We start from the raw sequence: 27,159 nt of genomic DNA, 5'->3' as shown, positions 1-27,159 counted from the left end.
TAAAGGAACCAGTGAAGTAGGTTTATTTCTTGTTTTTCCAACTGGCTGTGAGCTGTAGAAGTAACAGGTCTGTCCCAAAGACCCCTCACCAATAGTGCTAATTCAGCTGAACAGCTCCAAATCTGATGTACTTCCAGGAGAGAAAAGTCTGGTTACAGAAACTGAAGGATGCAGGAATACAATAGAAAATAAAGAAAACATGTTTCCCTAGCAGAAGACAGAAACAAAAAACCTGAAGAGATGTCAAACAAGAGATACTAGCTTTGTCAAAAGGAGATGTACATCACAACAACAAAAAAACAAACAAACAAACAACCCAAACAGAACAAAAACCCATCTCACAGAAAGAAAATAGCTAAAGAAATAAAAGGACACACATTTTCCAAAAGGTTTTGTTTTATAATATTTTTTTACATAGACAACTGAAACACACCAATATTTTGTGAGAAAAATATTTTAAATAAACTTTGCTCATTTTCAATTTTTGTACATTCTGATATACATATGTAACAAGGTTTATGGCACTATAACCAGGATCAAAATCATATAAAGGAAGGAAATAATTGCTCTAAATTATTGTTTCTGAACCAAGCTGGCTGCCATTGAGCTATTAAACTTTAAAAATTATATTATTAGTGAGCAGCCACCTCTAATTGGTTTGAACACTCAAAACAAACCCCACGTTATTATTGCACAAGAAGCCAGTGAAGGCATATGGCATAGATTGATCAAAGTCTCTTACTGTTAAAACCTTACACCCCTAAATAGAAAAATAGAACTGGAACATGAAACATGCCAAATAAACCTTTTCTTTTTCTTCTTTAGTTTGAGTCAGGAGTGTGAAAAGTGCCTTACAAACTTTTTTAGCTGCTCCAATTTCCTTTGCATTGGTGAGTATTTTGCTAGGTTATCATCTTTAGCAAAGCCTTTGCAGAACAAAGGGCCTTATGTTTCAGGGAGTTTTTTTCTGCTTTGTTTTGGCTGTTTGCTTTTGTCTTCAAATTGGGTTTCTTCAGTCTATGAACCTGCACAGACTACTTAGCCATAAACTCTACAGGTAGCTGGAGAGGAGGGAAAAATTAAAAAAGCGCCCAGTATTTCTTCTTCTGATTTTAAAAAGTACTTCTTTTGATCCAAAGCCTCCCTGCTCTGCCACCATCTGGGAAGGAAATCACAACAGCATCCCAAATGTGGCAAAGTTCTCGGATCTCTTAAAAATCTTTCCTTACAAAAAAAAAAAGAGGGGTTTTTTTTATTCACAAAAAATTTGCCACCCCTCCCCCCCCTCGAAAGCTAGAAAGAAAAACCCACAACCCACCCATCACTGCCTCAGATCAGGTGCAGAATAGGTTAACCCCTTCATTGATCACCACCTTGCAGCTTGGCTGTCACACAACAGTCTCTACGCCGATCAACTTTGGTGTGAGGATTCGCGGTGTTACACCGTTGTTTAGATCTTCTTCAAACTCCAGTAACTGCCCCATAAAGTTAAGGTTAGGGGAAATGATTGGTCGCTTGCCTTTTACAAATTTATAGGCATCTGTCATGGTCATGCGCGTGTGCTTCATTAAGTACGCGATAACTATGGTGGCAGATCTGGAGACACCAGCCTGGCAGTGGATGAGGAGACCTTTTCCACACTGATGAGCTTCCTCTGGAAATAAAAGAAAAGAAGACTTTTGCCATTTTGTAAATTAGAAACAATTCAGTGCAACTAGAAGTAACTAAATGTGAACAGTCCCTCTACTTGATTACAGGCACAGCAGTGTCTCCTCCCCTTCCACTGCGGTCCATCTTCCTTTGGGGTTTCAGAGTGACTGGATGTGAAATACACAGGCCAGTCCAATATTGAAAATCCTGAACTGCACATGAAGGGACACTGCTACGGTGCTCATGTGTGCTGCCAGGAAGCATCTATCTAGAAGGTGAAGGCCCCCAGTGAGGCATCTTGGGAGTCCATCTCCACCCTCTGTTGCAGGACCACTGCGGTCCTTCAAAGCAGGGCACCACCTTTTAAAAACTAGATATTTTCAGATTAGATTAGTAACAATGTATCTGTTTCAAAGCCGGGTTCTTAGAGGCTTTCACAAAGCTACTCTTGAAATGAGCTTCAACAGGGCACTCGGCTGTGGTGTTGCAGCAAAAGCAGGCGCTGGGTTTGGTTTATACTTCAACAAGACTCTAGCAGCAGTAAAAGACCTCAAACTCCGACTCCTCAGCTGCTGCTTATCAAGCTCTCTGTGTTTAGACTTAGCCATCTTTACCAGTGTGAAAAAAAGATTTGCCATTCCCGTGTCTTCAAGATTCAAGTGCAGCACCACATTTTGCTCAACACTTCCCCTCCACAGCTTCTCACTGGGATTGGTGGGGAATGCATGAGGAGGGGAAGGATGGAGTTGACAACACACACACAAGTTCTCCATCAGGATCCATCACTTGGAGGGATGCAACCTGGGCACAGCTTAGGGAGAACAGACCTCCAAGAACCACATATTAACAGGACATGAGAAAGATGAGAGTCACTACCACACCATCCTCATCTCCTGTAGCTTCCTTTAAAACAGGAGAAAATTTTCATGATGTGACACTTCAATGTATGTTTTGATTCAATCCACAGGAGGAACAGGAATTTAATTTGTAAGTTTTGGCATGAATCCAACCCCACCAAGACTATGGTTCATCCTACCCTACATGTTCAACCTGTATTGTGAAAGCATAAATGAAACCAACTTCCCTCTAGACATTTTCACCAGTTAGTATGTCAGAAACCTGAAACTCTTTAATGCATTTTGACAGTTTCCCAGAGACCTTTTGATGATTTCACTTCCTATAGCTTTGGACTCAGCTAAACCTAGGTTTGGGTTGTGGTTTTTGAGACATATTTAAAAAACTGTAGGCCAATGAGCTGCTATTTAAACATTTCCAAATCTTCTCAAATGCAATTTAAAGTTTACCCTGAGGAAGGGAAAGCCTTGACTAGTTACTTCCTCAGCTGGCTGAATTTGCTATGGAGACAAACTCTCAATGGAGAAATATTTGTTTTTTAAAAACAAAGACAGACCCTTTAGCTGTAATTATTTAAAAGGAAAGTAAAATGGATTTCGAAACACCTTCTAAACCTTTTCAAAGCAAGGCTGCTTTCTCTGCCCCTGGCAAGATCATAAGCTGAATTCTATCTTTTACTGGTTGAGAGCTCTAATCCTGTAGGTCGTAAAGATGCTGGGTGGAGAAATCTCCCTTCCCCACCAGAGGATCTCAACAGAGCTCTCCAATTTCTTTATGTAAACTCAGCCTACTGTATTGCTCCATCTTATGGAACTCCAAGTTTAAAGTTTTACTGGGTTTCTTGACCCAGCTTTTCTTCCTAAATGAACAATCAAGGTTTCCTCTCTCCTGTCCTCAGCGAGAGCTCTACCTCTTCCCTTCACTCAAAAAGGGGCCTCTACTTTTCCATGCACATAGCAATCAGCAGTTTGGAGAGCAGACAGCACTACTGGTAGAGCCAAGGTTGGATTAAGAACTTGAGGGAAAATTTAGATTAAGAGGAGAACACTGTAGAGGACAAAACCCAGGGCTGGTGATGGAAGCTTTCAGTGGTTAAGACTCAAGCTTTAAAGCTGCACTCCACCTGAACTACAGTGTAAGCAGTGATTTGCCTGTCCACCTTCACTCTAACATGGCTACGGCCTGCATGCATCAGAACACAACAACCCTCTGCCAACCGAAGCACAGCCAGGCTCAGCTGAAGAGCTGTCTGCTTCACAGCAGCAAGCCCCTACCTTGCTCAGGCACAGAGCAGTTTGGCTCAGCAGCACATGCTGAGCTTAAACCTCCTGCCCTGGGACCCAGTCTCCCAACCAGGTCCTTGCTGAGCCCAAGAGCAACCCTGCAGAGCCAGCACAAGCAGGCCAGAGTTTCCAAGGAGCTGTGCACTCAAAACCCAAGGGCCATAAACATTAACTGTTCTATGTTTATGGGAGGAGGGAGGAAGACTGCTCTGTGCCCACTTCAAAAAGTTCACCTAAATTGTGTCACAGAATTCTGCACTATAGAATTTGAAGTATTGGAAGTGAGACTAGTCCAGCCTCAGCAGCAGGAAAGAGAAGTATACATCTGTGGTCCATCCCAGCATATTTCAGAAAACCTCTCAGGACACATACTTGTGCCAGAAAAGCACAGGCGGACATCCGCTATGCTGCAAAAGGCACTGGAGGGACCTGTGTCTGCAAAGAGGAGCAAGAGAAGGTCCACAAAAACTTTCCGTGTCATATGCCAATGTCCTCACTGACTAATCCTGCCGAAAGAGACCATTTGGCTTTTTTCTGCATAACCAAACAGAGGTAAACACATCCCTAAAACTCAGCTGCGAGTTGTGCTGGATAGATCATAGAGGGGTTCAGAGCAATGTGGGTAATGTGGCTAAGTCATTTCTTCAGCCATCTCCCCAACAACCAGATGGAGCTGCCTGTGGTGAACTCTCACACACAACCTACAAGGTTTTGAGGCTCTTTAATGCAAATTTTCATCACCATCTATTCATCCACACATACACTCTGAAGTTATAAATCTAAAAGTAGAACAAGTGAAGTGTGAAAGTTTGTCAGTTTTTTCATGAAATTATGTTAGGAAAGGCTCAGCCATCACTAAAAATAGTTACTATGAAAAATTGGCTGGAAGTCACTGTGTAAACAAGGAATGCAAAGAAATAATGAAGAGAGGGTGACAAAAATCTCACTTTTGTGAGGTTTTTTGAATTTTGATCCTTGGAGGTTGGCATCAATGGATAAAATTGTACCCTGGAGCTACTTAACTGGATGTTCCAGAAATTACATCAAGTAGAAACATAAGGTGCTCAGCATTTCTGACAACCTAAACAAAAGTAAATATGGCCTTATACAGCCTTCAGGTTGGTTAGCAAAGCATAGCATTCACTCTTACAACAGATTAAAAAAAAACAGGAGTATTTCCAGTCAAGGGTAGTTACCAATAAACTCAAAAGCCTCCTCAAAATACTGCCTGAGATTCTGCTTGTTGCTGTCAGTGGCCGGGAGCCGCTTGTAGTTGAACATGCCTTTCTCATAGTGGTACAGGGGCAGGTGGGTGGTCACATTGATTACGTAGCCTATGTTCATCCTCTGCATTTTCTCCAAGTCCTGAGCATCGTGCTCGTTTCCGAGGAAGAGGAAGGGCAGGATAGGAGTGAGCTCAGCATTCTCAATGTCTGGCGTGGTAGGGATGGACTGAGGTAGCGTGGGGGGCACAGCAGACGCACCGCCCCCTCCTCCCCCCTCCGGACACTCTTGTAGCTGGAGAGAGTTATCGCAGAGGTTTTCATGGTTCTGCTTGAAACCACTGAGTCCTCCTGGGAAGAAAGACCAAGCAGATATTTTGAGATTAGATGTGTCAATGACAGCAATACTTTGGACTCATCTTTCTTCAGAGCATACACTGAGGGCCACCAGGACTGCAACTGACTATTGTCCCCACCACCACCATCGTGGTGACCAATGCTCAGCACGGCTGCCAATGGTGGCATGAATCAGTAGCACCCATTGTCCTCCCCTCCGCGAGGCTGACAGTGCCAAGGAACAGGCTGACAAACATGCCTCTGTGCAACATCAGTGTGCTGGGGCTGCCTCACCTATGAGTCTAGGGGATGAAGCAGAGGTGGGGGGAAGGGCATTTTTCCAAGAAGAAAAGCATCACAACTACGAGCAAAGGGGCTAGGATCACACCAAAGCAGAACAGTGAGCCAGCTGGGACAGTCTTTTAGCTTTACCTGTCCACAGCAGATGTGCCAGCACCACTCAGGAGAACGGCACCGACTCCTTTGTGTGGCCAAACAGAAATCCACTGCTGGTAACTTAACAAGGACTGTAGTGCTCACTTAACATGTGGCAAACAGCTCTCCTTTTTCTGCCCTGGTTGCCTGAAAGTACCTAACAAGACTTACTTTTAGGATTGGGAGATGGATCCAAGCAGGGAGGGAGAAGTCACATTTTTGGCTTGTGCTCCCCTGGCTCTATCACACATTTTGCTGGCTTTTTCAAGCTGCATTTTCTTCTTTTTTCCACCCTCCAGGAGGGCGGCTCCCTTGAACTGGAGTGAGAAAAGCAGACCTTCTTTCTACACCTCATTCAGCAATTACATCAGCCCCAGGCTCCCCACCTGCCCAGTCACCATAGCGATTACACAAAGCACACAATGACATCAGCTGGCATGACATCTGCTCTTTGAGCACAAACAATGTAAGAACTGCTACTTTGTGTAAGGCCTTTGGTAAGAGGCTGAGTTCCTGGGAGCCGCTGATGTAATGCTAACAGGTGGCTCCTCCAAAAGAAAAAGGCGGAAAGAGGAGAAATGCAATGATGTATCCCCCCCATCTCCCCCACAAAAGCACACGTTTATGTTGTACCAGAGCACTTGGAGCCATGCACCACATTGAGATAGGCCAAGTATTCAGATTCAATTGCACTTTGTTAAACAAAAGCCAAAAAAACCCCAAAACCCAAATAACAGGAGGAGAGAGCACCACTCTGAAGTTACTAGAAAGAACTACGCTAGCCAAAATAAATGCTGAATGTCACAATTCTGTTAATATTTTTTGCTGTTGTTACTGGTTTTTAGAATTAAGAGGCTATTTGTCTTTTCCATGCTGTTTCACAGTGATCTGGCAAAGGAAGACTTTAAAAACAGAATAAAACTCGCTGTATCACGGGCACTGGATCAGATACAGCAAAGGGCTTCCATGACTGCAGCTTAAAACACTCGTGTACCTGCCCATAGGTGGGACAGACTTGGAACCCATCTTGAGGCCCTATGCAGTACACGACAGGCACAAGGTATCCAGACCAGGTCACAACCATCACATCCAAGGCTCACATCTGAAACCTTCTAATATAAGTGCCCATTTTTAACATCAAGACTCGTGTTTTTCCACATGCTGCTAGTAATTCAGAAATCCTTGTATTGCCCACAAAACACAGTATTTCTTCGCCTCAAAAGCACACGTGTCTTCAGCTGTTTCTGCTGTTTACAGGACATAAAGCCAACAGATATGCCTTGAATATCTCTACTCACAAAGTTGTGATAACAGGGGAACAGGACGGAAGGAAGAACAAGGACAAAAATCTGAGCTTGACTGCCAACTTCACCACCTGGCCTTGACAGGGTCTGAAACACATTCTCAGTGCACTCAAGAAAATAAACAAGACTTTGGTCCCCAAGCTGAAGATGTTTGAAGTCTTATCCAAACTGACAGCCTTAGACTAGAGTTTGGGCCAAAGGGTAAGCCCTAACCCACACTGCCATCCTTCTATACAAGGCAAGCAACCCATTCAGCTTAAATACTGCTGCTAAAATAACCAGAGCATGCTGGGACACCCAAGAAAACCCCTGAACAATAGGCTGCCTTAGTGACTCCAGAGTCAACACCCATTTTCCACCTCTCCTGCAGACTTCTAGGAGAGTAAGGAGCCACAGGTAGTGGTAGGATCTAAATGCTTCATCACTCAGGTGCAGACATACTGATGGTGTGGCAGGCACCATCCTGCTTTAACAGCCACCTTGTGAGATACAGCAGAGCTGCAGAGTCCAGAGCAAGCTCTTTTCTCACTGGCTATGCCTTCATTTTGGAGGCCTCTGCCTGCCCTGTTGGCCAGACAACACTATTAGTCCTGTTACCAATTCTCCCTCAGTGCAAGCTTTAGTCCAGCAGATAAGAACAGAAAAGAGAGGACAAGAGACCATTATATTGTGCAGAGCTCTTCTGTTACCATTGTACCCAGCAGAGAGCAAGAGGTGCAGGGCAATCTCCACCAGTCCAGCAGGAGTACCAGGCCAAAAAATGGAAAGGCAATCCCAAATATGCCATGGGGAAGTCAGGCAGACAAGTAGACAAACATACAATAGATTCACCCAGAATTTCTTACTTGACATTCATGAGTGAAGAGGTAATCTTTTCTAAACACCTCTCCTTGTTCTCCTCCATCATGTGGGTAGGGAATTAAAAAATAATAATTCATTCAACCAATATTTAAAGTGCCATACTAAAGCAAGTCTCAGAGCAAGCACTCTTGAAACAATACAATATTTAGGACAGAATTACTGATTTGAACTGGCTCAGACACAAGCAAGGGAGGACTAGAGAAGAATACCAGTACCCAGAAAGGATGCAGCAAGATGCAGTCATGGAGGAAAGCTGAACTCTAAAGACAACAGTAGGAGCTTAGCTTGGATCTGCACTGCCATACAAGTCACACAGGTTCCAAAACAGGATCCAGACACCTCACAAGCACTGCTCCTTTATTCCAGTCCTCCTACACTCACCACACATGATCCTTGCTCCTAGCCGATTTACAAGGCACTAGTGTAATTTAAGTGCCACTCCTGCATGCATGATACTCAAGTTTTTCAAGTTTACAAGACTTCCAAAAAAAGATCTATGGGAAGTTCATTATAACCAAAGAGGGATGGACTCTCCACATGAAGTCAAATACAACATACAGGGTATTCAGGTGCACTTGTTTCCTTTGTCAAACAGCCGCTTTGTCAAGTCTCCATGCAGAGGGAGAGGGGGCGTGGGAAAGACAAGGCTATACCCAGAGAAGAATCCAACATATAGCTACAGCAAGCCTGATCTGAGAGTTGATTCACTACACTCAGCAAGGAACAAGACACATCACTGCTACTGACAGCAACTCCAGATCACAAGGAAACTCAAAGGAGTGGATGCAGGAACTCCACTCCTGGTTGCAACAAAAGCTGGTTGTGATTGAAGCTGCTCAAGCCTTCCCAAACCTGTGACAAGGAGGTAATGTTACAGAGGTGTTAACAGGGAGCCTGGAGGAGAAACAAAAGCTGGCAGAAGCCTCTCACTGACACAAGATTAAGCTGCACTTCAAAAGCAACTTCTCAGCTTCTATTTGCAATATGCAAAAAGCCTTCATCTTATACAGGCTGTCTAAACAGAGAAGCAATGTAACCAGGAAAGACCATCACCATGCAGTGCAGTTTGAAGGGCAGCCATGAAGTCTAGACTCACCTGTGTAGGCTGACAAACCAAGTGTCTGCAGCTAGATAAGCCCCCCCCATGTACAATTTTACAGAAGTCCATGCTTGTAATCTGTCTTTTCTAGCTTTAAACATACCATGGAGCTTTAATCACACACACACAAAAAACTTGAACCACCCAGCCAGTTTGACGACATAGTCCACACATGGATGGTGAGAACATCCCAAGTACTTTTGTACACACTCTGCTCCACAAGGGCTGCTGGATAGGCTTCTAGAGGGGCTGAACCTGCCCAAACCCAGATGAAGGGTATGCAAGGTTGCCCAGCACTGGGGAACCTACTGAATTTCTTCCATAAGGAAATGAATCAATGAAGCAAAGCCCTCCATGGCAGATGGCCCTGCCTGCTTTCTAGTGAAACAACAAAAGACCAAGAGCTCTTGCTTGCCACTAATGTGAAGAGCCAGAGATTTCCTGCAGTTAACACAGGATGACATATTCCACCATTCTGCCCTGCCAGAACAGTTAGGGGAGGGACAACAGACTTTGGATTGTTCAAGACCTCACAACTTTTAGGAAGCTTCAAGTCAGCACCATACACACTTCAGCTATTATGTGTTTGAGTTCTTTGCAGCCATCTGCCTGTAAACATCTCCCTTAATGCTCCTCAAAATCCCCCACTGAGCAGCACCCAGGCAGCAGCTACTCAGATTTCCCAGCTCTGAAGCCATGCAGGAGCCTGGGGCTTGCACCAGCACTGCAAGGCCAGGTGAACAGTTGGACAGGAGCCAGAGCAGCTCTGAACAAATAGAAAAAGACAACTAGCATGGTGCTCACATAAAAATCTTGCCAAACATGGTGGTGGCTGTCATTTGCCATCAGAGGAGGGCAAATACGATGCAAAACAAGCACAAAAGGCATGGCAGAAACTAGGCAACCAGCTTTTACAAGTAACTGTGACCTTGTAATAGAAATGATCTTCAAAGAAAGCAAGAAAAACAAACCTTACCTGTGCTCATTTTGTACAAGTGATTATTTTCCAAGATAACACTGAGAACTGAAGTACAAGGAAGAAAGTAACACCCGCCCTCCCTCTGTGTCATCTTTGGCACCTCTTTCAACCATCAGTGCTGCTCCAAATCTGTGTGACTATATACCATCTAGGATTTGGGTTTACAATACATTTTTGTAGATTTGCAGTGTTTCCTATCTGGAAACGGGCTCTGACCCCAGTAAAGCAAGTGACCTTGTTCCCTCCAAGTGAGAGAGCTTAGAGCAAGGTGGTTACCGTGAAATACCCTCACAATAAAGCAGTACCTTTGCATTACCTCATCCTTGTGGCCATACTTTGTTCTGAGCGTGGCAGGTACCGGGTGTTCCTGTTATGATTACAAACAGGAACATATTTTTACACATGACAGACTGCAGATGCGGGATCCACATTTAGACTGAACACGTGGTCCCAGGAGACAAACAGACCTTTTATACAGCTTTCAAAGCTGTCCAGGCGGATTTCTGGATCCGCTCATCCTTGATTACAATAGCACAAAGCCATCTAAAAAAAAAAAATAAAACCAACAGGCACATGCGCAACCAGAGCAGAAATCCCAGGACACTGAAGTATAAGCAAAAGAGATGTTTGGTCTGTAACTTCCCCTCCTCTTGAGTTACTGGGCTTGCATGGGGAGCAGCACAGAATTTGGCGATAGTGGGGTTGTGGCCACCAAAAACTTCACTCAGGAAAGGAAAGCATCCCAGTTTTAAAACAACCACTCAGCACGTGCCCTGTCAGGACCAACACAGCAAACCAAGCCTCTGCAGATTTGTTTTAGAGTGTTTAATGCTGAAATGTTACAAGTAAGCATTTGCTGTGCAGGACAGAGCTATTCAGACAATTGATGCTTAAGATGACACTGAATTCGTGCAAGTACAGCCTATTCCTTTAAACCTGTGACCTAATTTATTTACATTACTGCAGAAAAGCACTGCCAGAAGCAACAGCTGATGACAGTCTCATGTATTTTTCCACTAAGACAACAATTAAACTGCTCCTGTGTTATTAATGAACAGATGACTTTGTGTCAAGTTGATTCAGAATGCAGGATGCCTCAAGGTTAAGCAAACATGATTTCAGCATGTAAAAAGAGGCCAGGTACTGCCAGCTGCTTCACCCATCTGGTGCTGCATCCCTTGCCCACCAGAACAGGAGGGTCCAGACCCCACGGCTACCCCCATGCTATGCCACCACCAGCACCTGAAGGTCCTGTCGCAGGGTGGCATGCTGGTGCCAAATCACTGGCATTTTACTGCCAGCTTTTGGGGCTGCTACCTCTACCATGACAGGGAATGCTATAGACTGTGGCATCATGCTTAAGACATACTTACCTTTGAGCACCATGCTTGCTTAGCTTTCCTCCCCCCTCCCTTTACTGTCACACATTTCTACCCCGTGGCTCAGGCTGCAGTCCCCACTGACTTCAGCAGGCAGGCAGCATCAGTTTTCTTGAGCTGACCTCCCCATGACAGGTTGGCACAGGGCCAAGGCTGGTCAAGCTTATTTGGAGGCCACGGCTAGTTCCCAGATCACAGGTATTTAGTAGTAGTGCTTTCCCACAAAAAGGGAAAACAGTGAGCTCCAGCACAGAGGCTTCCTAAGGAACACTGTTCCCCACCTGACACAGGTTCACTTTTAGCAGCAAATCCATCACAGCTTGTTGCTTTCACCAAGGAAAAAAGGAGCTATACAGGGTGAAGCAGAATTCTGTCAATATAGGCCAAATCCACTCCCAGGGTGCAGACAACCACCCAGACCATCTCCTTATACCACCAACCAACATATCTATGTCTGCAAAAGTTCATGGCTGCACACAAAGGACCTCATATCTGGCCTACCAAACTTTACCTCCAACACTACCAGGTGACATGAAGAGAGTAAAAGCAGAAGAGAAGGACCTATCTGTCCATATGTCTTCTGCAGTACTCCCTTAGTCTTAAGCAGGAGTAGGCCTGCTGGGTACCAAAGGCACTAGCAGGGAGGACACAGATGCACTGGGGGTGCACCCGTAGAGCACCAGAGCTAAAATCACCTTGTTGTGGAAGATCAAGCCATCACACTTTCCTACAACTGTTGTTTGCACTATTTTAGCCATAGAAAAGATGATTCATGATGCATACAGGGAATAATTTTCTGCTCATCTTGAGGGACCAAAAGAAGGGATGCCCAAATTTCCTAAACATCACAAGACTGCATCTTTCCTTGCTCAAGCAGGTCTCTGCTGACTGCAGCAAAGAACTGTGCTTTCCACACCTCTTCTAGAGCAATGGAGTTAATCCAAGCAGGTCATTGTAGGAGTATTCCTACTCTCCAAGACAGACATCATTCTCATCACCACAGATGCTGCTGAGCAGTGCACATGGATTGCCCTCACTGCTGTAGAAAGTCAACATGGCTGAACATACTGTATATGACCCACACAGCAGGAAGCTGAAGTAAGAAGGGCAATTCCCTTCTGTCAAAGAGAGTGGGGACCAATCAGACGACACTCATCTAGGTGTCATTAGGAGTTGCTCTTTTGATTTTAAGGAAATTGTGGAGATTTTTGTTGTTTTCAAAACTCTGTAGGGAAGCTGATGCGAGGTCAAGCCCACAACAGGAGGAGCCCATCCTGCTGCAGGACAAGGAGACCACAGTGAAACCAGGACTGCTTTACATATTACCATTCCTAGTGTTAAATAAAGGAGGCGGGAAATAAAAAAACCCCATCCTTTTACAACATAAGTATCCACACTTACCCTCAACAATCCACCCGGCACTTCCCACTTTCCAAAATCAAAGGCGTAACTGAAGGTTTTTCAACTTCTATTGCTACTACCAAGAAGAACAGGCCAGGTTTCCCAGTCCTGCAAGCCCTCACCTGTCCACAGGAGGTTGAAAAGAACAACCGCAGGGTTTCTTTCCCTGTCACCCATCAGGCATTCAGCATCAGCCTTGCCACAATAAGATTAAGCTTTAAACAAACATAAAAAAGTAAAAGTAAACATAATTCACAAAGAACAGCTGCCACCTCAATACACTCAAATCTAATCTAGTCTCTTCGTCTAATCGAGCTGCCAATGGCACTTCAAAAACAGTCAAAACCCTGCAGTCCAAAGAACTTACAAGGTCAGTTTTTTTCCATGTGGTAATTATCCCAAGAGAGGTTGGTTTGTACACAAATTACGGCCTAGAGGAGTTAAAAGCACATCCTTGACACAAATGCTTTAAGGTCCCTTCAAATGTCAAGAGCTTGACACCAGATAAAGAGGAAAGGTTTCCCCTCAGCACTGAGGCACACGTGCACACATTTGCATGTTATTTTTAATTTCATCTTGCTATGGCTGATGCCCCTCACCACAGCACCTCCTCTCCCTCCCAGTGGCCTTTGCAGTCCCTGGTCTCATCTGCTTTCATGCTGTACTTTGACAGCAGGCACTGTGCAGCCAGCTGTCCTAGGGATGGGTCCCAGGGAGGCAGGAGAAGAGTCACCAAAAGCACCTTCCCCTGCTGGGCTGTGCCCAGAGATGCTGCCTCTACCCAACTCTGCTCTCAGCTCCTCCTGTCCTCACTCAACCACACTGTCAGCCCATGTGCCTCTCACACCTGAACGCATGACGTGCCTCTGCCCACTATCAGCCCTCATCCCTTTGTTCTTCCAAGGACCACTAGATCATACAAATTAGAAAGAAGCAATAATTTGGGTTTGCTTTTTGTTTGCGTAGGTTTTTGCTTGGGCTTATTTTAATTCTTAACCTACCGCCAGGGAACCTTTCTTGCGAATTTTTTTCCCTTTTGGTCTCAAACCTAAGTTTTTCTACAAACTCTTAAGTTTGGGGACCAGATCACCCATGCAAGTCGCGCACCTTCTGTCCCTGCCTTACTCACCAAGTCTTCCAAGAGGTGCCGCTAACACTTCTGGACCATTCAGAAGTCAGACACCAAGAATATTAATGGACCACACTTCTGAATTCAAGACAGTGGTTGCAGTTTTGCAACTGGAAATCCCCTATGCTGGGCAACTGTGGAGTCTGCCCATTTGAAAGAACAAAAGGGGAATTCACAGAAAAATAAGCTACACAACAGCATCCTTCACAGCACTGAGATATCCTCAGGGTGCACTCAGGAAGGTGAAAGAGGAGAAGGCTTGCTCTCAGTTTTGGTACTAGGATTAAGCTACATAACCATGTAATTAGGAACAAAACAAGAAATCCAACATCCCAGACACTACAGTGAGGATTCTGCTGTGACAGACGAGGGTTGGACTTGCCCTCCCTGAAGGGCAATCGTTTATAGCAGAAACTCAAAATTAGACACGTTACAACTTCTCATAGCAAAAGTATGCGTTCCTGTGGGGATGTAGGCTAACATGAAGTCCAATTAAATAATCACTGGAAATGTCAGCGTAAACCCTGGAGGAATACATACTTCTACTGTGAAATGCTCCCACTGGAAATCATATTAACAAAAAGGTCATCAAGAAATGCTAAAGCTATGTACAAAGGAGGCAGGGGAAGTGAGGGGGGAGGGAACAGAAACTATTTTAATGCAATAAAGATACCACAAATGGTTTTATATCAACAAAAAGCTACAAGTCTGTTTTCACAGAGGTAGGGCAGACCAGATTTGCACGAAACACTACGCTTGGTTTGGTTGTTTTTTTTTTACCTATTACCAATTCTCCCCATATGCATCCCTCAAGCACTTGCCCTGCCTAGCCTGGAGATGGCTGGTGACCGGTGTGATCGCAGAAGGCTTTGGCTCAGGACACAAAGACGGAGAAGGGTCCCAGCAGTGTGTCCCAGACATCTGTAATCCTGGATGTGTAGGCGTGAACGTTTCTGTTTAATTCACATGTTTGAGAGAACACTGACATTTTCATGATTCAGCCATCCAGTTATTCACTTTACCCTTTTAAGGACAGCTTCTTTCTAATGACAGAGCAGGCTGCTTTGTTTCTCCCAAGGATGAGCTCTTTTTCAGTCCAAACCACTGGTCCTCCACATCAGAAACATCAGCAAAATTTACATTAGTCTGAAAGGAAAACAGTGTGCTGATATACCACACTAGCATTTGGGAGTGCCATTGATTCCTGCTGGATTTAAACTCTTTTTATAGTGGAGAGTTTGTATTATTTAGGCTAGAAATGATATCTGGCTCCGATTTGACACTTTCCAGCAAGGTATTTCAAAGTACACAAAAAAACCCCAGAGAAAATAAAGGGTGCTGTCCTGACATATCCCAGTGCCACACTGTCCAAAAGAAAAGCAACAAGCTATTGAACCAGCATGATGCAAGCCAGTCCCCACACTCTGCAAACTTCAGCACTTAAAAACCTATTCTAATGGTCAGGGAGGCAAGGCAAGACCTGAAAAACCCCAAAGGGTAAGAGAAAGTTGACTTGGTTTTCATCCATATACTCCATAGTGATGGGAAGGGGAGGGGGGGCAAAAAGAGAAATTAGATGTATTTACAGAATCTAGAGCTAAACAGCAATCAAATAAGGAGTCTCTTTAGCCAGAACAAGACAAACCTGGGTCTCCTGGTCACCTCCACAGGTGAGTTGATACTAAGGCTTCCCAGGAAGCATAAGCATTGTGCTATCCCTCAACAGAGATGTCATGCTGTATTACAGGACTAACAGGAACACCTGTGAACTCAAGATTAACCTCATGTTAAATGATCACACTAAGTGGTTTTGCACCTAAAATACACCAGCAAATTCTAAGCAGCTGCAAAAGGTTTATTCTCATTTTCCATCACCTGAACAGACAGACCCTCAATATCTCAGCAGACACTAGAGTCCACCACCAACACAGTACAGGTCAACTACTCTAACAACAGCTTTTGCCTTAAAACATCATTGCTCAACTGCTTACATAAGGCTTAATTAATATCACACTTTGGCATAACAAACTGTAGACAACCAATTTGACTGATACAACAGAAGCTTGCAAGTTATCTTCCATTTTCCAAATCTCTAAGCCAATGTAAAAAAAAAAAAAAATATATGATAATTCATGTGTGGACAAGGGTAACATTTGTTCTGCTTATTACCTTTAATTGGAAGCTGTTCTCTGTTACAGTGAACCAAGTGGGAATTAACCTAGGCACACTGTAGACTCAAAGCTAGAGCATAGTAAAAGAGTTGGAACCAACACGTTCATAACACTTTATTATTTTTTTACCTTATTTTTTCCAATTTCCTCCTTCAAAGTAACTGTCTTGTAAACAGAGTGACATATACATGCAAAGCAGCCCCCAGCAGACCCTGGAGAGTGCAGTTGCTCCCAAGCTCTCCCATGCATTGAAGGTACCAGAAGGTGATGACAGATTTATAGTTGCCCCCACTACACTAGCCCTGGACTCCTCCAGAGGGCACAGCCCAGTGCAGGGACACATGCACTGGATGGACCTCAGCCAAGTGAACTGTGGGTGTAGTTGAGCTAGACAAGCCTAGCATTGCCCCAAGCAGCACAAATTGGAGGCTGAACAAGAGGGACTAGGAGGCACCTAGACCTAAGAGGTCCCAGTTGCTCCCCACAGATTTGCTGGCTCAGGTCTCTTAGAAGTACCACCAAAAACATGTTCTAGAAGGTCATAAGCTTGTGTCCTATCTGGATCTTGGGCTCTTCACTGGAAACTGAGCTTTCCTTTAGAAAGGAGGTAACCTGCTCTCCCAAGCAGAGAAACACATTAAGATGAACCTTGATTTTTTAGAAGAACAAAAGCCCCCTGGATGCAAATCACAGCCTACACTTTCCCAGTTTAGCAAAGACACACTGTTAAGGGAGGAGAAGGGGGTGCTTTCAAGCCTTTCTCCAACTTTCTGCAACAGGCAGCTGTGTTGTTCCAGGGCACCATTGTGACAGTGGATGAACCTCGGTCAGCCACGCTTAACACTGATGGCAACAAGAGAGATGAGCTCAGTGTTACAAACGGTGCAAAGGACAGAAAAAGAAAATCCAGACAGATTAAAATTACTTGTCCAAGGCTTCACAGCAAGTCTGCTGTGTGTGTTTAGTCACAGGACAAGAGAATAATCATTGCACAGCCTTGGCCCGAGTTCCCCTGGCTCCAAGACTGCCATGCTCTCTATGCAGTTATCCCTCTAGCCAGCTTACCTCCATTCTGCACCACAAGGGAGGGAAACTTCATTTTCCCATTTACTCCCTCTGTTTCCAGCCTTAAAATGCTGCTGTACAGTTCCAGAACAGGTCAGATTAAAAAAAAAATCTGGAGAGACATGTGATCCTAGAGAACCAAAACCTTTCAGAGCACAGGAAGACACCAAAACCAGCCTCCAGTGGGCTGAGATGCTCCTGGGCATGAGGTTGCCTTAATCAAAGATATTAACTGAAGCTAAGAGTTTTCTGTACTAAACAGTCACCAAGCTGAAGCTACTGGAGCACAAAGCACCAACAGGCCACCCTACACACAGATCATGAGCACATGGGGACTTCTCAGCTGCAGAAATAAAACCCCCTGAACCTCTTCATGCCCCCTGCTCACAGCAGCCCTCTGTTCTGCATCTACATAGGGTGAGTTAAGAGGTATAGGCATGATTGGCAGCCAAACCCAAAGACACTGGTGCATTGCCATGAGCCTTGCCACCATACCCATCACCAGCCATTGGATCAAGACCAGGTGGAAAGCAGCCACCTGGAAGACCTGCCAGCTGAAGTGCAATGCTTTAGCCAGCACCTTTATTCAGTCTCCTCTCAACAGCTCTGACATCCAAGACAGGAGGGAAAAGGTGACATCCACAATATCTGCCACTATTCTTTAAGCCCCAGCTTACCAAACCTTTGTGACAAGAACATAAAAAAAATTAAACTAACCTTTACAGTGCTGAGGTGTTTAAAAAAAAAACAACAAAAAACAAACAACAACACTGAAAACAGATTCAGGCAAGTACCTGAAAGCAAAGCTCCAGGCAAACAACTGCTTGTGATAATTCAGGTCAGCCCTGTGATTCCTATAGCCAGCGCCCTCCCAGGTCCACCAGAGACTTCCCAACAAGGCCAAGACACCACACACAGTCTTATCTTACATGCAAGAGGACAATGCATTAGGTCATCTTCATAGATTACAATAATCTATTTCTTTAAACAGTGTGGCTTCTGCAGTTCTGCAAGCCCACGCCGAATGTTTGAAAAACATTTCTCTCCTGGTTGGCCAGTAAACACACAAAACGGACAAATGTTACGACTGTGTACATACTGCCCCTATTTATGGCATTTCTTCACTTCAGACTTACTGGCATGAATACAAAACCTAATTTTAATGTGGCTTGTCACAGAGTAAAGAAGGAATCATAGCCTAAAGAAAAGTGGCTGATCCCCCACTTGAAAGGCGTCATAAAGCCAAAGTAATCTCACTAAAAACTTCTGTGCTCCTAAGCGTAGTAAAATCATTGGCTGCTTCTTTGGAAGGAAAACAAGCCATGCGTATGTCCTAAAAAGAAGTCTTAGTTCACATCCATACACTACTCAAACCTCAAATACAGCTACTCCTTCACCCTAAGCACCTCAAAAAGGCTGTGCTCACTTTTAAGAATTAAAAACGAAACAGAAGACACACCAGCACAAACTATAGAGATTTTACTAGTATAGTGTCTGACCTCCAACCGGGTAAGGGTAGTACATGAGGCATTCAGCTAATTATAACGAAACATCGACCCACCAGGAACATTGCAGGGGATGTCCCCCCAGTTTAAACAGAGCTGGAGACATTTTTTTCTTTACAAGCATCAGAAGTATTTACCTAATGCAACAGTTTGCTTCTTGCCTCTTAGTTTGGTTTCCAAGGGTTATGAAAACTGGAAAGCCAAAACAAAAACTGAAAAAAAAAATCTCCTTCCTGTTCCTCTTTCCAATGCAGCAGCTTTGTTCTCTTCCCAAGGACAGTTAAGATATGGCAGGTGCTGTGCAAGCCAGACCTTCAAACCCTCAAATGCCATCACCTGGGAGGAAATGCTACACCTTCCATTACTGTAGAGGTACACTCCTCCACAGAAGCATCCCCTCAAAGTACAGAAAAGATTGATCTTCAGCCACACCATTGCCCCAATTTATTTATAAGCAAAAGGCACAGACACAACCAATTTTCAAGCATCATGGCCAACAAGATTATTTATTCCAGTGGAGAAAGAGATACTTCTTTAAGCTCCAGCAATCAGAGTCTGAAAACTGAAGGCAAAATCTCAGCCCTGGTAGAGTCAGTGGATTATTTTTTTCCCTGTGACTGATGGGGCCAGATTTCCTCTGCACCACAGAGGGAATATACTTTATAGTTTTAAACACATTGGACGTTACACATGCATTATTAACACTTGAAAATACACATTTCCCTACTAAAATCATGACCTAATAATTATTCAGTGGAGATCTCTGGTGGAAATAAGTGCCAGGCACATGTTTTGTCAGTCAGCTGGATTTGTTGTCAAGTTTTATTCTCAAATACACTTGTGCACTGTAATCCAATTATGATTTAAAGTAACACCAACACTGTTAAACTATATATTTAATTATAATAATTAATAATGTATTTGCAACAGATTGTGACCAGGTCAGGTATTCCAAAGTTATCACAGTACTTTACACAAACATGACGAAACACAAAACAGATACTTATTCCTTTTATAGGTGTCTTGGTCCCTCTGTAGTTGTTTCAACTTTCATACGCAACTTTGGTGTGGTAAGAGATCTGAATCTATTCTTGGACCCTGGCAGAAGGCATGAAGTGGTCTGCTGGCAGGTCATACACTCCCTGCTATAATGGGAGCGAGTCACTTCATTTATTTCCCTGTTACACGAGCAATGAGAAGACTGAAAGCCAGAGCTTAAATAAGCTCCTCAGACCAGAAACAAGAATAGAGAAGCAACCAGTTCTTATCACCAGCCAGTTCCTCCCCATCCCCCTTGCAGCAGTCCAGCCATTAATTTACAGCATGCAAGGGAAAAATATAAAGTTATTTGCCAAGTTATGCTTTGCACCTCTGCTTTTGAATTTGGTATTTCCCTGCAATCAAACACAGAAGCCTTTAAAAGCTAACACAAGACTTTAGCAGGTATACAAGGCTCCTGCTACTGGGGCTTAAAGGCACAGGAGGAAGGACAGGATGAAAATAAAACTGACAGACACCAGTCAAAGAGACAAAGACAACTCCTCTTGTGTCAAACGCTGTTGAAATGTATTGGCATGGATGTTTATGCTCTTCAGTGTTGTTTCGTTTTAGATTTAATTTCACTTGGAAAAGATACACTGAACTCAAAACCTAAACATTTCCTTCTGGGTAAAATACTACTTTTAGTCTGAATGCAAATGAGTTTTCTACTTCCTGTTTTCAGGTCCCAGTAGCAAACTCAAGCACACAAAAACCCAAGGCTCCAGACCACTTTTGCTGTGAGCTTAGGAGCTCAGGGAAGGCAGAGGTTCCACACCAGTGAAACAGAAGGGAAAGGGGCACAACAGCACCAGGGAGGGCCAGAGCTGGAAAGCCCACCTGGGGCCACAATGCTGTGCTTTCCCTCCCCAAATTCAGGACGAGCTTGCCATCAGGCAGAAGGGACACTTTTCGGCCCCTCCTTCCCAATACTAAGCAAAAAAAATAAGTTCAAACAAACAAAAACCCCACATATCCACAGAAAGGGAGGCCGTTAGGTTTCAGTAAACATGCAATACCATGGCCTAGCATGAGGATATGAGGATGCAGGGGACAAACATGACTTCTTCTTGCTTTGTACAAGCAGACTGAGCAGCAGTTTCAGCCCTGACAGCTTAGGCTGCTAGATCCCATGCACTTTGTCCCCGCATCTTCTTTTTTTTAAATAAGGGGTTTATGCTGGTCTTCAAGTACTACTGTGCCTCAAGAACAAAGAAATAAGCAAATCTTTGCTTCTGAAGAGCTTAAATAAAAATTATGCAAATGTTATATTTATGACCCAAAAAAGGCTCCATATTAAAGGAAGCAGCAAAGACACAGATAAGGAAGGAACAGAGGTCTTAAAATCCCCCCATATCACAGCATACATAAAGCCCCAACGCTCTCTTGTCATACTGCTAGTTTATATATTGGTCTGCTACATTAAAAATAAATCAGGTCACCTCTTTTTAACTTGAACTTTAGGTGCCACATACATACATTTATTTGTAGATTGCAGCCTGGCCTTTGGAAGCAGCACAGACTTTATCTGCTGCTTAAAAAAAGATTCTGGCACCTAAAGCCTAAATGCACTCAGGGCCACATCGCTACCCCAGCCCACTGTAAGCCAGAGCTGTAACTCAACCCTTGGCTTTGCCGATCAGATTCGCCCCACAACGCGACACCACGCCACAAAAACAGCAACGGGGCCGTGGTCTGACAGGCAGCACCAAACATGGAGAAGGTGGCACCGGATCAGGGGGACATAAACTTGGACGGCCAGGCTAGCAACCAGTGTTTGCAAACACAACATGGGCGATCAGATGGGCCAGCAATAAATTAGGACGGGATCGCAGCGAGCAGGAGAAACTGCTCAAAATGACAGGCAGAGGCAAAGAGGGCTCCCCAAGCTACCCCTCCCACACACCCCGTTTCATTTCAGTGCCTGAACCCAAGGGCATGCACATGCCAGCTCCCATCCTGCTGAAGCACGGTGGAAAAAAACACTATCTAACAAGTGAAACTAAGTACTTCCAGCACTGCTCCTCCAGCCCAAAACCAGCCTTCCTAAATGCTGGCTCCATTCAACCCCAGTTTGAGCCCCCCTTCAAAGAAGAGGAGTTAAGCTGATGGGAGAGCTTCTTGCTACACACTTCCCCAGGCGAGGTCTGCTCTGTTTCAGCCCATCACTACATACCGAAAGCAAAGAATTTGTGCTTCCTCTGTTGGCAGAGGAGTCTGGAGAGGGGTTTTCTGCTAAGCAGGTCTTTAGATGGCTGAAACCCAAAAGTGGCCCAAGCAAACCCACAAGCACTCAAACCCAGCATGGCACCTCTGGGCAGCAACCCGTATTGGAAAGTGCGGAAGGGGCTGCCCACAGCCTGCCAGTGGGGTCTGACAGTTCAGTGCTGCCCCACTACAGCTCTACCTCAGTCGGGGCCTCTTACTTCAGGTACGACCAAACTGACAGTTTGAGGTCCACTTTTGAGGAGCTTCAGTGCTTTCAGAGAAACACAGAGGAAAAACACTTTCAGCGTCCCACTTTTTAAGTACAGGAAGGCTTGCAGACTACAACCATGTCGTTGCAAGGACCAGAAATATGGTACTTCACCAGTAAACACACTTTGCAAAGTGCCTCCTCTCCCTTTGTTACAGATGAAGGGTGCCGTCATGACCTGAGAGGCTCAATAAAAGCACATTGGGAACTGCAGCAAGCGTCAAAGCAAGCCCAGCATCACCATACACTCACGGGGAACAAGGAGAAAGTTCAGTACAATTTTAAGCTTTCACAAGATACGCACACAGAGGAGTATCTCACAGGACCCTTTGCTCCTATAAAGCTATTAAACTAAATAGCAGGTACGGGCTAAAGTATCTCGTGTTATGTTGTGCAGGTTGGAAGTAGTAAGCTGTACAGAAAAACTAAGTGAATTAAATAAACATGGTACAAGCTAAGCAACAAATCCTTCCACAGTTTCTCAGTGCCACAGCCAGTCCCTGCCAACCATACCTCTGCAGGGCATAAACACCTAGGGGAAAGGAGATGTAATCTAGAGGGCAGCATTGTTATAAATAGGAGCTACAGAATGAAGTGAAGAAAGGGAAGTGCCCTTGGATGCTGCCTTAATTGGCAGGGCACATTTCCTCCCACAGCATTAGGGAATAGACCAAACGCCACAGGAGCTCTTATAGGAAAGCCATATATATATATGGCAGGTATACATGCATACCTGTAAACAAAACACTTTCAGATCACTTTTTAGATGAATTATCTCCCTCTATGACTGTGACCTCATACCACCAAATCAAAGCTTGACTGCTCCTCAAGTTTTGCTGACTGGTCCATGATGCAATGCCCCAGACCAAGTGACCTCCCTCATCCTCTCTCCTCCCTTCTTCTAGTCTTCTACTGCCCACCTCCAGCACCTCTGAGTTCAGTTTACCTTCAGTAACAGTCAGTGTGACCAGCTAAAAGAGAAGTATACCTACTGGGCATCTACCTCTTGGGCTATAAATACTCAGACCAAGTACTGGGGGAAATTTTTTGTCTGCACTGAGAAGACACCAGGAAGCACATTTCTTCCTCCTTCCAGTTACCACCCTCTCCACTACTCAAGGACAACAGTCAGAGAAAAGCAAGCATCTACCTGCTACCAGTGCCATTTTCGGGCATTTGCTTTGCCACCAGTGACTTAAGGCACACAGGCCTTCCTAGAGATAAAGAGACACTTTCAAAGTTCAATCATGAGCAAGGCTGACACCAGAGAACACACGCTGCAAAGCAAACTTAAGAGACTACGTGTGCACAAAGAGGACCATTACCTTTTAGGACTAGGGGTTCCTTGCCTTCTCGCTTCAGTGACTCCAGCACTATGTGCAGTGGTTGGGAAGGCATTACTCTGCTTGGCTCATTGGTGTTCTCATCATAAACTATGATTTCTTTGGAAAAGATCCTCTTGAAGGAGTCCTTGCCTTCCCGGCAGGAGATCAAGTCCAAGACTGTGATCTTGCCCTGCTGAAGCCTTCTCCGGCTGATCTTGTCAGAACAGTTAATGTGGACAGCCCCTTGAATGTGGCTCTTATTATACTCCATGAATGGCCTGCAGTCAATGATGACAGGCCCCTGGTTCTGTTGGTGGCTCTTGCTGCATTTGGTCATCTTCTTCGCCAGATCATTGGGGTAAATTATTTTTATGCTAGCGAGTTGCTTGGTGGTGCCCGAGACCGGGCTCCCAACTCCACCCAGGGGGCTCAAGCTGCCAGCGTTCTCATTGCTGTTGACCATTTGGTTGGCAGGACAGGTGGTGGAGGCTCCGGCGCTGGTGCCTGCTTGAGTTTGGGCCTGTGTGTCCTTGTCGTACGTTGCCACAGTGCAGCAACTGGCACTGCTGCATCCACAACTCAGCGAGCGTGCAGAGCTGTTAGATGAGGGCATATACGTGAGATTAGCAGTCTTTAGGGACACGACAGCTGTGCCAAGCAGACTGGAGTGGCTCTCACCAGCAGAAGAGGCAGATTCAAGACAGCTAGTGTCTAAACAAAGGTTGAGATCCTGAGGTCTCACTGGCCTTGAAAGTGCCACTACTACCCTGTCGTCTAAAGGAGATGGAGGCATGAGGAGGCTGAGCACCAGCAAGCTAAGAAGAACTCAAGATCACCCTGCAAAAGAAAAAAGGAAGGGGGAATGGGAAGAATAAAGGGGTGATGAAAACTGGTCATGAAATCACATTAAGTCTACAGATACAGCAACTGACTCTGCCAACACCCGTTACCCATGGGTAACAGCCTAACCACCCTTTCTGACAGTGACCAGCTGACAGTAGTTGCCAAAGGACCTTTTTCAATCCTGCAGCAAGTACTTCAGTTATCTGCATGCGTGCACATGGCCTGCAGAATACACATGATCGGCCCGGACTGTGCAGCTACACCCAGGAGGAGGCATTTGTCTACATGCAGATGGTGCTGAGCTCCTCTGAAACCACAGGCTGCAAGGCATGCAACGGATGATGACAGAGAGGCACGTTCTCTTCTTCCCATTGCCTGCTGCAAGGGAAGCAGCTACTGGGCTGACTCCGCTACCGGGAGAAACACACAGGAGCTGAACGTGTCAGCGACAACACGCAACTTTTCCAGCAGGTTGGAACAAAATTAGCTCGTGAATAAAATTCCCCGAGACAACTGCAAACTTGAACACAAAAAAGCTACCAAAACAAAATGAACGGGACAATTAGGTTTTGGAGATCTCTACAAAATGTAAGCACATGCCTTGCACATTCACCCCCCATTAAGCCCCCCCTTGAGGCCCAAGTAGGCTGCTGATCCCCAGCAGCCCTGGAGCAGCAGCTCCCTCCTTCCCAGCCCATTACAGCTTCCAGAAAGAGGGGTCCCCTCCGCCCCAGCCCATTACAGCTTCCAGAAAGAGGGGTCCCCTCCGCCCCAGCCCAGGTCACAGCCCGCCCAACCTTTGCCTTCCATTCGCCCCGAGACAGCACACAGGATTAACCCCTCCCCGCCTCACTCGGGGAAAAGAACCAAACAACGCACGACAGCCCAGAGAGTGCCTCCCCTTTGCCCAGCAACTTCCAGCGCAGCCGGGGCGCTCGCTGGAACACCAACACATCCTCACCGCAACTTCACCAACTCCGCCAAACCCCCAAAACCCGGCAGCACCGCTTCGCCTCCCCCGCCAGCTCCGCAGCGGGCTCAGGGCTACGGGGCACGGAGACGCCCCAGCCCCAAGAACGAGTCCTCCTCCTCCTCCTCCTCCCGGGGCAGCCTGGAAGACGCTGCGTGCCCATCCATCCCCGCCCCAGGAGCCACCGGAGCAAACCCGCGGGCAGCTCCGGAGCACGGAAAGGTGCCGCGAACCCCCCGCCGTGCGAGGGCGGAGGTCCCGGGGCCAGCGGAGCGGCCCCGGCTCACCCGGGAGGCTTTCCAGCCTGTTCTTGTCTCCCGAAAACTCCCCTAGCTCCTTCTGGCTGTGGAGGGGAAAAAAACAAAACAACAGGATAAACAAGCCCTGAGCGTCTCCGCCTGATGACATTAAATGGAAATCGAACAAACGAGGGAGACAACGCCGCTCCCTCAGCGAGGGACACGGAATAGGGGGGGAAAAAACAGGCAAACAACCCAAAACCCAACCAACAAAAAAAAAAACAAGCGACAACAACAAAAATCAATAAAGGCGGGAAAATTCCGTTTCACCCGCGAGCGCAGGGCCCCGGGACCGCGCCAGCCCAGCCCGGGCTCCTGCCGCCCGGCGCGGGTCCCGGGGCGGCACCGCGCTCCGGGGCGCTCCCGCCCCCCCCGCTCCCGCCCCGCACTCACCGGCGCGGCGCGCTCCGGCCCGGTGCGTCGCGGCCCCGCGTGGCCGCCGCTGCTGCGTCTCGCGCCCGCTGCCCCGCGCGCCGCCCCCCGCCGTCCCGCGCGGCACCCGCACCATCCTCGTTACTTTCTCTTTTGCTACCGCGTAAATGTACGGCCCGGGGGGGGGGCGGGGGGCGGGCCGAGCGGTGACGGGCAGCCCGGGCGGCCAATGGCGGCGCGGCGGCGGGCGGAGGGGCGGGGCCGGGAGGCGGGGCCGGGCGGCCGGGCGGCTGGGCGGTGATGTCATCGGCGGCCAATCGGGAGGGAGCGGCGCCGGCCCCGCGCCCCGCGCCCCCTCCCCCGCGCCCCCCGCGGCAGCGCCCTCTGCAGGGCGGGCTGAGCTGCGGCGGCGCCGGGGCTGGCGGAGCCGGGCTGGGCCGGGCTGGGCGCTAGAAACGGCAGCAGGGCGGCCCTGTCCTCGGGAACAGCCGCCTCCCGGGGCACAGCACCGCCTCGGGGAGCGGCACCCCCGCTTCCAGGCCCCCGCTTCCACAGGCCCAGGGGAAGGCACCGTGAGGCGACCAGCCGCCTGGGAAGCAGGGCGGGGAGGGCAGAGCCCCCCGCTCCTGGAGGGCTGGGGCTGAGGGGCAGCGCCGCGTGCCCTCCCCCTCCTCCCCCTCCTCCTCCTCCTCCTCCTCAGCCCCGCCAAGAGGCAGCTGGAGGGTGTGATGGGGAGGAGAAGTCAAGGAGGCTTCTTGTTAAAGGGGGCTCCTTGGGGCAGGTCCTGGTCTCTTCACTCCTGTGACCACTGACAGGACTCGGGGAGATGGCAGGAAGCTGATTCAGGGGAGGTTTAGGGTGGGTCTCAGGAAAAGGTTTTTCAGCCAGAGGGTGGCTGAGCTCTGGAACAGACTCCCCAGTGAAGTCACAGCACCAAGCCTGGCTGAGTTCAAAAAGTGTTTGGATGATGCCCTCAGGCACATGGTGTGATTCCTGGGGTTCTCCTCTCCCTACACAGGGAGAGGAGTCGGACTCGGTAATCCTGATGGGTCCCTTCCAACTCAGCATATCATGAATCTTATGATGCTAAATGCTTTTCCGAACAATTTTGCTTCCAAGCCCACACAAGATTCTTTGAGTACAAAAAATAAAACATCCCCT

General features: G+C 46.6%; 1 protein-coding gene across 3 annotated transcripts; it reads right to left on the bottom strand.

Annotated features, from left to right (window-relative positions):
- Positions 1-26,125, bottom strand: DUSP10 (dual specificity phosphatase 10). Of its 3 annotated transcripts, none has more exons than XM_051614596.1 (4): positions 26,020-26,125; positions 23,515-24,351; positions 4,985-5,362; positions 1-1,654 (listed from the first exon to the last, which is right to left on the bottom strand). In XM_051614596.1, exons 2-4 carry the CDS (start codon positions 24,305-24,307, stop codon positions 1,389-1,391), a joined length of 1,437 nt encoding a protein of 478 aa, XP_051470556.1. In that variant the 5' UTR covers positions 24,308-24,351; positions 26,020-26,125; the 3' UTR covers positions 1-1,388. The 3 variants fall into 3 exon arrangements, with proteins under 3 accessions (XP_051470556.1, XP_051470559.1, XP_051470558.1); XM_051614599.1 differs by lacking the exon at positions 26,020-26,125 and adding an exon at positions 25,319-25,538; XM_051614598.1 differs by lacking the exon at positions 26,020-26,125 and having other exon boundaries at positions 23,515-25,312.
- Between the last annotated feature and the right edge of the window lie 1,034 nt (positions 26,126-27,159).

Source organism: Apus apus, chromosome 3 (genome assembly GCF_020740795.1).
Source record: "Apus apus isolate bApuApu2 chromosome 3, bApuApu2.pri.cur, whole genome shotgun sequence".
In the NCBI taxonomy this organism is placed as follows: Eukaryota; Metazoa; Chordata; class Aves; order Apodiformes; family Apodidae; genus Apus; species Apus apus.
The sequence above is the reverse complement of the archived record's forward strand: the minus strand, read 5'-3'. Positions and strand labels throughout refer to the sequence as shown.